Consider the following 13,191-nt stretch of genomic DNA (forward strand, 5'->3'; position numbering starts at 1 on the left):
TAATTAAAAATATGCACTTATTTTCTATTTAATTATTTCAAATGTATTTCAAATATATGATTGTGAAAGACACATATGCAGCCATGCCTATCTAATGTCGCAAGGAAAGAGTACAGAGTCTTGGTCCGATTTTGCCCTGCAATTCCCAGTTGGCATTCAATATAACATGCCTCTGCAAGCACTGGCCAATGTGTGACTATTCTCAGACATAGTTTCTTTCTTCTGACGCTCTTAACCATGGAGTCCAACAATGTCTTTTTTTTTCATTCTTCACTTTGGACCTTCTGAAATAAAATACAATAAAGAACTTTTTTTTTAATTATCCTTAATAATAAAATGCAAATATATTGTAAACAAGTAGATAATCCATCTGGCTTATAATAAAGCTTGATACTATAACATGCAACTACATTGTTTATCAACAATATTGCTGCAAACATTTATGAAAATGCTAGCCTTACAACAGTGAGCATGTGTAAATAAAACGATCAACTGTTCCTGAATAAAATCCATACATAACATTTTGTGCACAGTCAGAATCACTCCTTGAAAGTACACATAATACGTATTTGGTAATTTCTTGAACATGTGTTTGTAGAGGTAAAGACAAGCTACTTAATTTTCATGTGACACCAATACTTCTAAATAAGGTACAATATAACATGCCTTACTATTGCTACACATATGTTCCAATATAGCTCACAATACCAAACTAAAACACAGCGTCAACTAAAAACACAACTAACGGCACTACCCTGATCACCTGAGATCTGAAAGCAACAACCATTTATAATATGGGTTGAAATGTCATTACAACAAAAGTAATATTCTCATCATGTGGATTGGGCAAAATGTGTGACTTTATTAGTTTTTTTACATGCTTTCACTGAAGACATGTAACAAAAACTGCCCAACCCCCTGGTAGCCATGTGTTTCAATGGACCAAAACCATTTTTGAACTTATATTAAACAAGAAGTATCTTCTAAGATTACTTATCCTGAAATTCTTAAATATGTATTTTAACGTGGCATTGTATCTGGGCACAAATGTGTGTCTTTGTGTCGTATGCAACACATTGTCCATAAGTTCCTATACGGAACAGTCTTACATCCTATACGCTGTACACAGACACAGTGATGTGGTCATTGTTCCAGTGGACAGTCTTACATCCTATACGCTGTACACAGACGCAGTGATGTGGTCATTGTTCCAGTGGATTTCTCTTAAATTAGCTAATTAAATATTCTAATGGATTCATTCAGGTCCACTGCTGGGAAATTTCCAAAACATTTAATAGGCTGTTGATAAAGGTCATTTCAGGTGAAAAGCTGGGTTAAACAGCTACGTTGAAAAAATGTTCTGAAGATTTCATGAAGATTGGGGGGAAATGTAACTGCTTGAGTGTTCAAAGGGTTTCAATGTTTGCTTAAGAGTTATGTATTGATTTTGTTGCTTAGCATGTGGCTGAAATGCCATCCACAAGGGACAGTAGGAGAGATTATATTTATTCCTGACAAATCATGCATTCATAATTGGCCGTCAAACACTTTTTTATATGAAGTTGTTTCTCCCCAAAGTTAATGTAGTGCATTCAGATGTTTATTCCTTTTCATCAACGACTACCATCATCAAATTCATCTTTTCTTTAGGAAGAACTAAAATCTACCAAAAAAGGTAATGTTATCAGTACTCCATATTTCACAAGTTAATGTTACTCCATATTTCACAGGTAGAATTAACATTATGATGGCTGCAATAAGACAATGAATGTCATAATATGTATTAATTGCATTCAGTCAGTACAAAGTATTTTTTCTTAAAAGTTATGCTTCTTTATATGAAAGCAATTATTTCTTTCCAGTGTCGGCCCAGATAAAACAAGAGCACCGCCTTGCGGGTGCAGACCGCTCATCTATTTTTCTTTTTAAAGGTGAAGGGAACTATCTCAATACTTCAATCAAAAAAGATGGAGGGGTGGGGTGGAGAGGGGTGTATAGTGTGGGGGTGTGGTCAATTATTAAATTATCTTTCAAAAATAAGAAATAAAAATGCAAAAACAAAATAAAAATAATTTATTTTTTGGGGGAAAGGGGGGTTCTTGGGTGGGATAGTTGGACGGTCTTTCAAAAATAAAATAATAAAAACAAGGGCTGTTTGTAAAACATGCATGCCCCCCTATATGGGCTATAAATTGTAGTAGCAGCCATTGTGTGAATACGTTTTTTGTCACTGTGAATGGTGGTGGTGGCGGTGGTGGTGGTGGTAGTAGTTAAGTAGTAGAGTAGTAGTAGTAGTAGTAGTAGTAGTAGTAGTAGTAGTAGTAGTAGTAGTAGTAGTAGTAGTAGTAGTAGTAGTAGTAATAGAGTAGTAGTAGTAGTAGGTTGTGGTGGTGGTAGCAGAAGAAATAGTAGTAGTAGTAGTAGTAGTAGTAGTAGTAGTAGTAGTAGTAGTAGTAGTAGTAGTAGTAGTAGTAGTAGAAGTAGTAGTAGTAGTAGTAGTAGTAGTAGTAGTAGTAGTAGTAGTTGTAGTACTAGTAGTAGTAGTAGTAGTTGTAGTAGTAGTAGTAGTAGTAGTAGTAGTAGTAGCAGTAGAAGTAGTACTAGTAGTAGTAGTAGTAGAGCAGTAGTAGAAGTAGTAGTACTAGTAGTAGTAGTAGTTGTACAGCAGTAGTATAAGTAGTAGTAGAAGTAGTAGTAGTAGTAGTAGTAGTAGTAGTAGTAGTAGAAGTAGTAGTAGTAGTAGTAGTAGTAGTAGTAGAGTAGTAGTAGTAGTAGTAGTACTAGTAGTAGTAGTAGTAGTAGTAGCAGTAGAAGTAGTAGTAGTAGTAGTAGTAGTAGTAGTAGTAGTAGTAGTAGTAGTAGTAGTAGAAGAAGAAGTAGTAGTAGTAGTAGTAGCAGCAGCAGCAGCAGCAGCAGCAGTAGTACCAGTAGTAGTAGTAGTAGTAGTAGTAGTAGTAGTAGTAGTAGTAGTAGTAGTAGTAGTATTACATTACATTTTTGTAGTAGTAGTAGTAGTAGTAGTAGTAGTAGTAGTAGTAGTAGTAGTAGTAGTAGTAGTAGTAGTAGTAGTAGTAGCAGTAGAAGTAGTAGTAGTAGTAGTAGTAGTAGTAGTAGTAGTAGTAGTAGTAGTAGTAGTAGTAGTAGTAGAAGAAGTAGTAGTAGTAGTAGTAGTAGCAGCAGCAGCAGCAGCAGCAGCAGTAGTACCAGTAGTAGTAGTAGTAGTAGTAGTAGTAGTAGTAGTAGTAGTAGTAGTAGTAGTACATTACAAAAATGCAGTTAGCCTTACATTTGGTAAAATTTAAATATATTACAAGGGAGGCAAATCTGTAACAATAAATTTAAACTTATTGCATTTGTTTCCCCTGTAGTGTATTACCTCCCCTGTCTTGCTTATATTTATATTAATCAACAAAATTAAACATTAACACAATATTTAATATACAATATATACAAAAAATCTCATATTCTGATAATATTTTTACTGATCCACTGTATTTTACTAAAAGGATGATGTTTCATTGGACTGATAATTATAGATTTAGGATTACAGACCAGTTGCTTCTGTAATATTGTTCAGAGTAAGCCCTGTAGGCCGCGTATGCATTCTTGAATTATCATTAAAAAAACCACTTTACTATTTCGAGTCACCGTGACCTTGACCTTCGACCTAGTGACCTCAAAATCAATAGGGGTCATCTGCGAGTCATGATCAATGTACCTATGAAGTTTCATGATCATAGGCCCAAGCGTTCTTGAGTTATCGTATGACAACCACCTGGTGGACGGACAGACCGACAGACCGACCGACAGACCGACATACCGACAGACCGACATGAGCAAAGCAATATACCCCCTCTTCTTCGAAGGGGGGCATAATCAATATTTTTGTTTCTTAACCATGTTTCCAAAAAAAATAATTGGGGGGGGGTGGGTGGGTGGGGGGGGGTATAGTGTGAGGGTGTGGTCATTTATAAGATGATCTTTCAACAACAACAAAAAAAACATGAAAAATAAAAATTGGGGTTTTTTTTTGGGGGGGGGGATTCGGGGGGGGGGGGGGGGAGGGGTATGGGGGATGGTTTGGGTGGAGTTTATTGAGTCTATTGTAGTATGTCATGTAAGAGTTGTTTTGTATCAATCAAATCTGATAATAAATAACAAAGTCATGACAATTTTTGCAAAATTTAATTATTTGATCTTGAGTCAACGTCATTAAAGGTCAAGGTAAAATTCAACTTGCCAGGTACAGTACCCTCATGATAGTATGAAAGTATTTGAAGTTTGAAAGCAATAGCCTTGATACTATAGAAGTAAAGTGGATGTAAACACAAAATTTAAACCATATATTCAAAGTTACTAAGTAAAAAAGGGCCATAATTCCGTCAAAATGACAACCAGATTTATGCAACTTGTTCCATACAGTACGCTTATGATAGTTTGTGAGTGTTCCAAGTCTGCAAGCAATAGCTATGATACTTAAGGAGTAAAGCGGCCCAAAACACAAAACAAACGAAATTTTCAATTTTCTAAGTATAAAGGGGCCATAATTCTGTCAAAATGCCAGTTAGAGTTACATAACTTTGCCTGCACAGTCCCCTTATGATAGTAAGTAAGTGTTGCAAGTATGAGATCAATAGCTTTGATACTTTAGGAATAAAGTGGACCTAAACACAAAACTTAACCAAATTTTCAATTTTCAAAGTATAAAAAGGGCACATAATTCTGTCAAGATGCACGCCAGAGTTATCTAACTTTGCCTGCCCAGTCCCCTAATGATAGTAAGTAAGTTTACCAAGTTTGAATGCAATAGCTTTGATGCTTTATGAGAAAAGTGGACCTAAACACAAAAATTAACCAAATTTTCAATTTTCTAAGTATAAAAATGGCACACAATTCTGTCAAAATGCATGCCAGAGTTACCTAACTTTGCCTGCCCAGTCCCCTCATGATAGTAAGTAAGTTTACCAAGTTTGAATGCAATAGCTTTGATACTTTATGAGAAAAGTGGACCTAAACACAAAACTTAACCAGACGCCGACACCAAGGTGATGACAATAGCTCTTTTTTTTTTTCAAAAAATAGATGAGCTAAAAATCAAATGTTCTCAGCGTGTTTCATGAATTTTTATTGTTGAAATTGCCAGAATGTGACTTCTTGATTGTTCACAAAGATTCGATATTGCCATATAATCAAAATTGTCCTCACGTACTGGCAGCCATGTTTTTCATAGGCAGTTGTCTAACTACATCAAAATATCATTAGAACTACATCAAACTAGGCGTAAGCATTCTTGAGTTATCATCCGGAAACCATTTTACTATTTTGAGTCACTGTGACCTTGACCTTTGAGCTAGTGACCTGAAAATCAATAGGGGTCATCAGCCAGTCATGATCAATATTCCTATTAAGTTTCATCATCCTAGGCGTAAGCATTCTTGAGTAATCATCCGGAAACCATTTTACTGTTTCGAGTCACTGTGACCTTGACCTTTGACCTAGTGACCTGAAAATCAATAGGGGTCATCTGCCAGTCATGATCAATGTACCTATAAAGTTTCATGATCCTAGGCCTAAGCGTTCTTGAGTTATCATCTGGAAACCATCTGGTGGACTGACTGACCGACGGACCGACAGACCGACCGACATGTGCAAAACAATATACCCCCTCTTCTTCGAAGGGGGGCATAAATATCTTTAGAACAACTGTTCTGGGCTAGTTTCATGAGAATTGGCCCAAAAATAAGGTTCACAAGTATTCACTTTAGCCACATAAGGAAAACCTCCCAGCCCATGGAGGCCATGTTTTTCAATGGAGCGGAACCTTTTTCCAACTCGTAAGAGATATCATTGGAACAAATGTTTGGAAAAAATTGAATGATTGGATCAAATAAGACTTCAAAGGTGTAAAGCAAGGTTTCAATACAGCAATCAACACCTCCCTTTGGTGACCTTGTTTTGAACTCCACTGAGATACCTTTAAAAACTAAATTCTAATCAAGGTTCATGTAGATTGGACAGAAAATTACTTCTACAGTGTGAACAAGCTTTTTCTTTAATTTGACTTTGTGACCTAATTTTAGTTCTCATATGACAGAGTTTAAAACCCAGTCAAGAAATCATTCAGACAAATGTGAAAAAGGTTCATGAACATTGGACAATACATGTGGCCTCTATGAGTGTTTACAATGCAAATGTTGACGACAGACAACACACTACGAGTACGAACAACAGAAAAACATCACAAAAGCTCACCACTAGCACATTGTGCTCAAGTGAGGTAAAAATGGAGCAAATATCGTCACACTTCAAAACAATACATGTGCGTTAAAGCTAAATATAAACTTTTTATGTAAACCAGGATCCATGATAATTTACAAACTTTAAACTCTTAAATGTACCAGTGTCAGTTACTGAAAACAATATTAACCGCTATCCATCACAATTACTTTTAAATATCAGCTTTTCCTGAATAATAAGAAAGATATTAAACACCAGAATATGTCACTAGCATGAACAATTAATAAACAAGGGCTGTTTGTAAAACATGCATGCCCCCCATATGGGCTGTCCGTTGTAGTGGCAGCCATTGTGTGAATACGATTTTTGTCACTGTGACCTTGACCTTTGACCTAGTGACCTGAAAATCAATAGGGGTCATCTGCCGGTCACGATCAATGTACCTATGAAGTGTCATGATCCTAGGCAAAAGCGTTCTTGAGTTATCATCCAAAAATCATTTTACTATTTCGGGTCACCGTGACCTTGACCTTTGACCTTGTGACCTCAAAATCAATAGGGGTAATCTGCAAGTCATGATCAATCTACCTATGAAGTTTCATGATCCTAGGCGTATGCGTTCTTGAGTTATCATCCGAAAATCATTTTACTATTTCGGGTCACCATGACCTTTACCTTTGACCTAGTGACCTCAAAATCAATAGGGGTCATCTGCGAGTCATGATCAATCTACCCATGAAGTTTCATGATCATAGGTGTATGCGTTCTTGAGTTATCATCCGGAAACCGTTTTACTATTTCAGGTCACCGTGACCTTGACCTTTGACCTAGTGACCTCAAAATCAATGGGGGTCATCTGCAAGTCATGATCAATCTACCCATGAAGTTTCATGATCCTAGGTGTATGCGTTCTTGAGTTATCATTCAAAAACCATTTTACTATTTCTGGTCACCGTGACCTTGACCTTTGACCTAGTGACCTCAAAATCAATAGGGGTCATCTGCGAGTCATGGTCAATGTACCTATGAAGTTTCATGATCCCAGGCCCAAGCGTTCTTGAGTTATCGTCTGACAACCACCTGGTGGACGGACCGACCGACAGACCAACATGAGCAAAGCAATATACCCCCTCTTCTTCGAAGGGGGGCATAAAAATCTCTCCTCTCCCATATAATCTTAGCAGAAATTTCCTCTCAGTACTACATATATATATATATCAAAACCATGTACATGCAAGTTTTTCTAAAACCAAGGTTTTAAGAAGACCAGAAGTAAACAAGTTCTTCATAAACATAATTAAAGGATTTAATTAAAGTTTAAAGTAAGAATACACTACTACATGTGGAAATCGTAATTGATTGTTTTTATTTTCTATGTATTTTAATAAATTAAATACAAACAAGACTACAGGTTATGGCTGCTGGGAGCTCAATATCCTTTTGGCACTGACTCCAGCATAGTCATTAATCAAAAGAGAACTTCTCTGATCTCAATAGTAATTTCAATACTGTTCAAGTTCTTCCAATGAAATAACTGTACTGGTAATACAAGTTGATCTATCCTAGTTTCCCATACCAGTATTGAGAACACTTAAACCTTCATTTAATGCATGTTTAATGCATTTAAACATATTTTGTAACAATCAGACAAAAACTGGTTGAGCTAAAAAGTGTAAAGACTGACAGTGTGTAAACAATAAGTCTCCCATCCAATGGCTTAAAAAAACTTAACCAGTAAATTACTATCAAAGACAATGACATCTACAAAGAGCTACAGCAATACATTTTTCTTTGATTTGTCTAGCTTTGAACTAATAAATATTAAACCTAGTTATATAATCTACACCACACGAATGTTTGATAACTTCCTTGTTCTTCATACATCAACCAAAAGAGATATAAATGTAGATCCACAAAACCACAAGTCATGCAGGGGGTTGGGGGGTGGGGCAGGGTTATATTCCCTGCTGACATGCTCCATTTACCTTGGTAACCATGGTAACCAAAGTGAGGCATATTTTTATAGAGATGGGGGTCAGAAGACATCTGTGAACGTACCCCTGGAATGTGTACAGGTGTCTATCAATCTCTCTTGACGATTAGTTTAGTTCGTATAAAACATTATACACCATTTTGGAATGTTTACATTACTTGAACTTGTCCAGTGCCAAAGTACCTCAATAAGAATTTTTATACAAATTTATGTAGAAGTTTAATTAAGATTAACATATTAATTTTGTTATTTTAATAAATTAACTTGTATATATATTATTTACAAACATTTCAATAAATATTTGCTTCCTACAGATTTCTTCATCCATTTATCTTAATACCTGAACACATTCAAATGACAAAACACTGACTAAATAATTATTACTTTCCAGTACTTTTTTTCCCCGCCGAATAGACTTCTATATATAACAAGAGCACCGCATAACAGGTGCCACGTTCGGCTATGGGTGCAGTTTTGAATAAATGAAAACTTGTCAGAATGTTTTTTTTTTTTTTTAAGGTCACAGTGACCTTGACTTTTGACCTAGTGACCCAAAAATGGGTGTGGTGTGTAGAACTCATCAAGGTGTATCTACATATGAAGTTTCAAAGTTGTAGGTGGAAGCAATTTGATTTTAGAGCCAATGTTCAAAACCTTAACAAAATGTTAAGGTTTCAGCACGACGCGGACGGCGGACGACACGACAAGCTGGCTATGACAATAATAGATAAGAAATATAGCAACACCATGAAACGAAATTAAATATATTGTTTCAATTAATTGTGCAATCCAAAGCTAGGTTGTCATGTAAGCTACAGACACACAAAATGTGTGTGCAATACCTTCATCCAAACACAATTTATTGCACAGACAGCAGTTTTTCTATTTTAACTAACAGTGACCTTCACCTTTATCCAACTGGTCCCCGAGTGCAACCTTAAGCAAGGTCTGCATGTCAGCTACCATCCTACACAATTATTTTTAGAAACAGTGACCATGGCCTTGACCCCACTTGTCACAATTCAATGCAGCATGAATTTTGGGTCTTCATGTAAACTTCCTACATACACAATTTCAGTGAGCAGAAATTGTTTTTCTTTTTTATTAACATTGACCTTGACCCAAACTGACCTAAATAAAATCCAAAACTAGGTCTCCATGCAAGCTTTCTATATCAAACAGTTTTATAAAGATCACTCCATGAAAACTAAAGTTATTGACCAGAGGTGTACTGTTTTATGCCGCATGGCCGCCATGTCCCAATATCAAAACCAGGATTTTCTTATTCGTTGAAACCCTCATTAACATGCAATAGCATAAATTGGTTGCACTGTAAACTACGTCACATATGCTAAAACTGACAGAAGAACAGGTGTACACTATATTTGAAGATAATATTAGGATTCATTTTAAAGCACAGCTCAACATATTTGTTGGGTATACTTAATTCCAGCTTTGTGATTCTTACCTGCTGTTTTGAACATGGTGGCAGTTTGAGCTAGTCTTTGCTGGGCTTAAAAATAAATGCACAAAGTTAAAAAGTTGAAACCTGTGCCAAATTAAAAATATTGGTTAGTGTTTAGTTTATGTCTATATGTGCCTCGATGCACCATGTAATAAACAAAATTTATTCATAGCTAAAGGTCAAATACATCCAAATATGTAAGAAGAAAGAGAAATACAAGTTGATACCATATAACAATGACTATACAACTTTAACACTCCAAACCAAATGGCAAAACATACCTTATAATAAATTGTTTACAAAGTTAACTAGAATGTTTACTTAAGTTTGTTGTCACTACATCTTGCAATATGGTGTAAGTTGATGCTAACACGTGTTTATAAAACACTTTCAGGGGGGTTTTCTGCTATGTAAAAAAGGCTGTAAAAGGGATCCCAAAGCAAACGGACCCTACCCCAAACCAAAATTATAAAAAAAATCCCAATTTCAAATATTTTTTTTTTTTTTTTTTAAAAAGTGTCATGACTTATGATTATTAGACCCTTTATCTCAATTTTATTTTTTAAACAACCTACAAAATATATAACCATAATTTATATGATTTTTATCCAAAATGGCAAAGGAAAGACCTGTTGTGTCAATATTTGTTGATAAATCCCAATTTGACCAGACTCCTTTTCCCAACATGGCTGGAACCCCCCCCCCCCTGACTTGTAGAAGACCAGAACACATTGTTATAAACCAAATACTACTACTGCTATTTCTGAGGGTTACTTTGATATTTAAGTCTATATAAATCATGTTACACAAGAGGGGGGGGGGAGCAAAATGTTGTGACATTTCCAATATTTAACCTCTAGGCCTGGTGGTTTTAATGAGCCATATAAAAAATATTAACTTAATATAGATATATATACATAAGAGCATGGCCTAAGGGATATAATTTGAGATTTTGATCAGAGGATTAACATACAATCTTATATACAAAATATAACACCTGGAAACCTTGTTGTTTATGAGAAGTATTCTGCTAATAGTGTAAATTAATAATGATTCTTTTACATGTCTAAGTTGAACAAGAATATCAGTGAAACTGATGGATGCTCCCCTATGATGCGCTTTGTCAATCTATGTGTTAATAACCACCTAAAGAAATCTATTATTAACCTTGGTGACCTTGACCTTGACCCCAGTGACCTCAAACCTCATCAAAAGGTAGAGGTACATGCAAGGTACCTACATGCCAAATATGTAAGAGATCGGTAAAATATTGAAGGCGCTATGAGAAACTGTAACAAAATTGTGACTGAAAAATCTATTATTAGCCTCGGTGACCTTGACCCCAGTGACCTCAAACCTCATCAAAAGGTAGAGGTCCATGAAAGGTACCTACATGCCAAATATGTAAGAGATCGAAAAAATATTAAAGGTGCTATGAGAAACTGTAACAAAATTGTGACATTAAAGTATATTATTAGCCTCGGTGACCTTGACCCCAGTGACCTCAAACCCCATGAAAAGGTAAAGGTCCATGCAAGGTACCTACGTGCCAAATATGTCAGAGATAGGTAAAATATTGAAGGCGCTATTAGAAACTGTAACAAGGGACAAAATTGTCACAAAACCAGGTTTTCATTGTGAAAAAAAAAATCTGATAAAGGGAGAAAACTCAAACTGAACTTTTGAAATGACCAAAAAAAATTAACCCCCTTTGTAAGTTTTTTTTTTTTTTTAAATCTATTTTTAGTCGTGGCGACCTTGACATTGGAGATATTGACGTGATTCTTTCGTGGGACACACCGTCCCATGATGGTGAACAGATGTGCCAAATGATTTTAAAATCACACAATGAATGACATAGTTATGGCCAGGACAAGCTCATTTATGGCCATTTTTGACCTTTGAACTCAAAGTGTGACCTTGACCTTGGAGATATCGACGTAATTATTTCGCGCGACACACCGTCCAATGATGGTGAACAAATGTGCCAAATGATTTTAAAATCTGACGATGAACGACATAGTTATGGCTCGGACAAGCTCATTTATGGCCATTTTTGACCTTTGAACTCAAAGTGTGACCTTGACCTTGGAGATATCGACGTAATTATTTCGCGCGACACACCGTCCAATGATGGTGAACAAATGTGCCAAATGATTTTAAAATCTGACAATGAACGACATAGTTATGGCCCGGACAAGCTTATTCCGCCAGCCAGCCAGCCCGCCAGCCAGCCAGCCCGCCCGCATTCGCCAATCTAATAACCAGTTTTTTCCTTCGGAAAACCTGGTTAACAAAAGTGTGACGGAAGGAAGGAAGGAAGTAAGGAAGTACGGAACTTCAAACTGGCAACTATATGCCCCCCGAAAAATTTTACAGCAATGGCTTGGTTTATTCTACACCCAGTTTTACAGCATGGTATATTTTACATCCTGTTTTACAGTTATGATATGGTATTTCCTACACCCTGTTTTACAGAAATGGCATAGTATTGCATACACCCGGTATTGCGCACACAGTTTTACAATAATGGCAGGGTATTTCATACACCCAGTTTTACAATAATGGTAGGGTATTTCATACACCCTGTTTTACAGTTATGGCAGGGTATTTCATACACCCTGTTTTACAGAAATGGCATGGCATTTGATACACCAGGTTTTGTGGTTATGGCAGGGTATTTTCTACACCCGGTTTAACAGTTATGGCAGGGTATTACGTACACCCGGTTTTACAGTTATGGCAGGGTATTACATACACCCGGTTTTACAGTTATGGCAGGGTATTTAATACACCTGGTTCTACAGTTATCGCAGGGTATTTCATACACCGTTTTACAGAAATGGCATGGCATTTCATACACCCGGTTTTGCAGTTATGGCAGGGTATTTCCTATACCCTGTTTTACAGAAATGGCATGGCATTTCATACCACCAGTTTTGCGGTTATGGCAGGGTATTTCCTACACCCATTTTTACAGTAATGGCAGGGTATTTCATACACCCAGTTTTACACTTTTAGATGGTATTTCATACACCCGGTTTAATAGTTATGGCATGGTATTTCCTACACATGGTATATTCTAAACCCAGTTTAAAAGTAATAGCATGGTATATTCTACACCCAGTTTTACAAAAACATCATGGTATCTCCTACAGGCGGTTTTACAGTTATGGCATGGTATTTCCAAAACTTTTACTTTCATTTTACCTGATATAAAATGGAGAGGTCAGTTTACTCCCACAACTCACCTTGTAGTGAAGCAATCTGTTCACTGGTCAGTGTCATGCCCTGGTAGTTGATGGTCGGCTGCCTAGCCCCGCCCCCTGGCTGCTGACCAAACCACTGACCATTGGGACTGCCACTGTGAGACACAGTCAATGGCACAGTTGGCACAGTTGGACCCTGGGGGCTCAAACTTGGCTACAAACAACCAATAGACAGGTTAAATGATTATAATGATTAAACAAGCAATATGCTTAATGATTGATTAGAA

The 13,191-nt window shown here is 36.5% G+C and overlaps 1 protein-coding gene and 1 long non-coding RNA gene across 2 annotated transcripts in view; both read right to left on the reverse strand.

Annotated features, from left to right (window-relative positions):
- On the reverse strand, positions 1-13,088 carry LOC127877078 (uncharacterized). The gene is made up of 3 exons (XR_008048242.1): positions 12,947-13,088; positions 9,699-9,743; positions 1-284 (listed from the first exon to the last, which is right to left on the reverse strand). It is a non-coding gene; the product is annotated as an uncharacterized LOC127877078 (long non-coding RNA).
- The window catches only part of LOC127878768 (ubinuclein-2-like), a gene marked incomplete at its 3' end in the record, with an annotated part of 17,097 nt that continues 16,994 nt past the window's right edge, over positions 13,089-13,191 (reverse strand). The window contains exon 14 of the mRNA XM_052425295.1: positions 13,089-13,118. Coding sequence (XP_052281255.1) covers positions 13,089-13,118 — 30 coding nt within the window. The remainder of the gene's footprint in view (positions 13,119-13,191) is intronic.

This window comes from Dreissena polymorpha, chromosome 4 (genome assembly GCF_020536995.1).
Source record: "Dreissena polymorpha isolate Duluth1 chromosome 4, UMN_Dpol_1.0, whole genome shotgun sequence".
NCBI lineage: Eukaryota > Metazoa > Mollusca > Bivalvia > Myida > Dreissenidae > Dreissena > Dreissena polymorpha.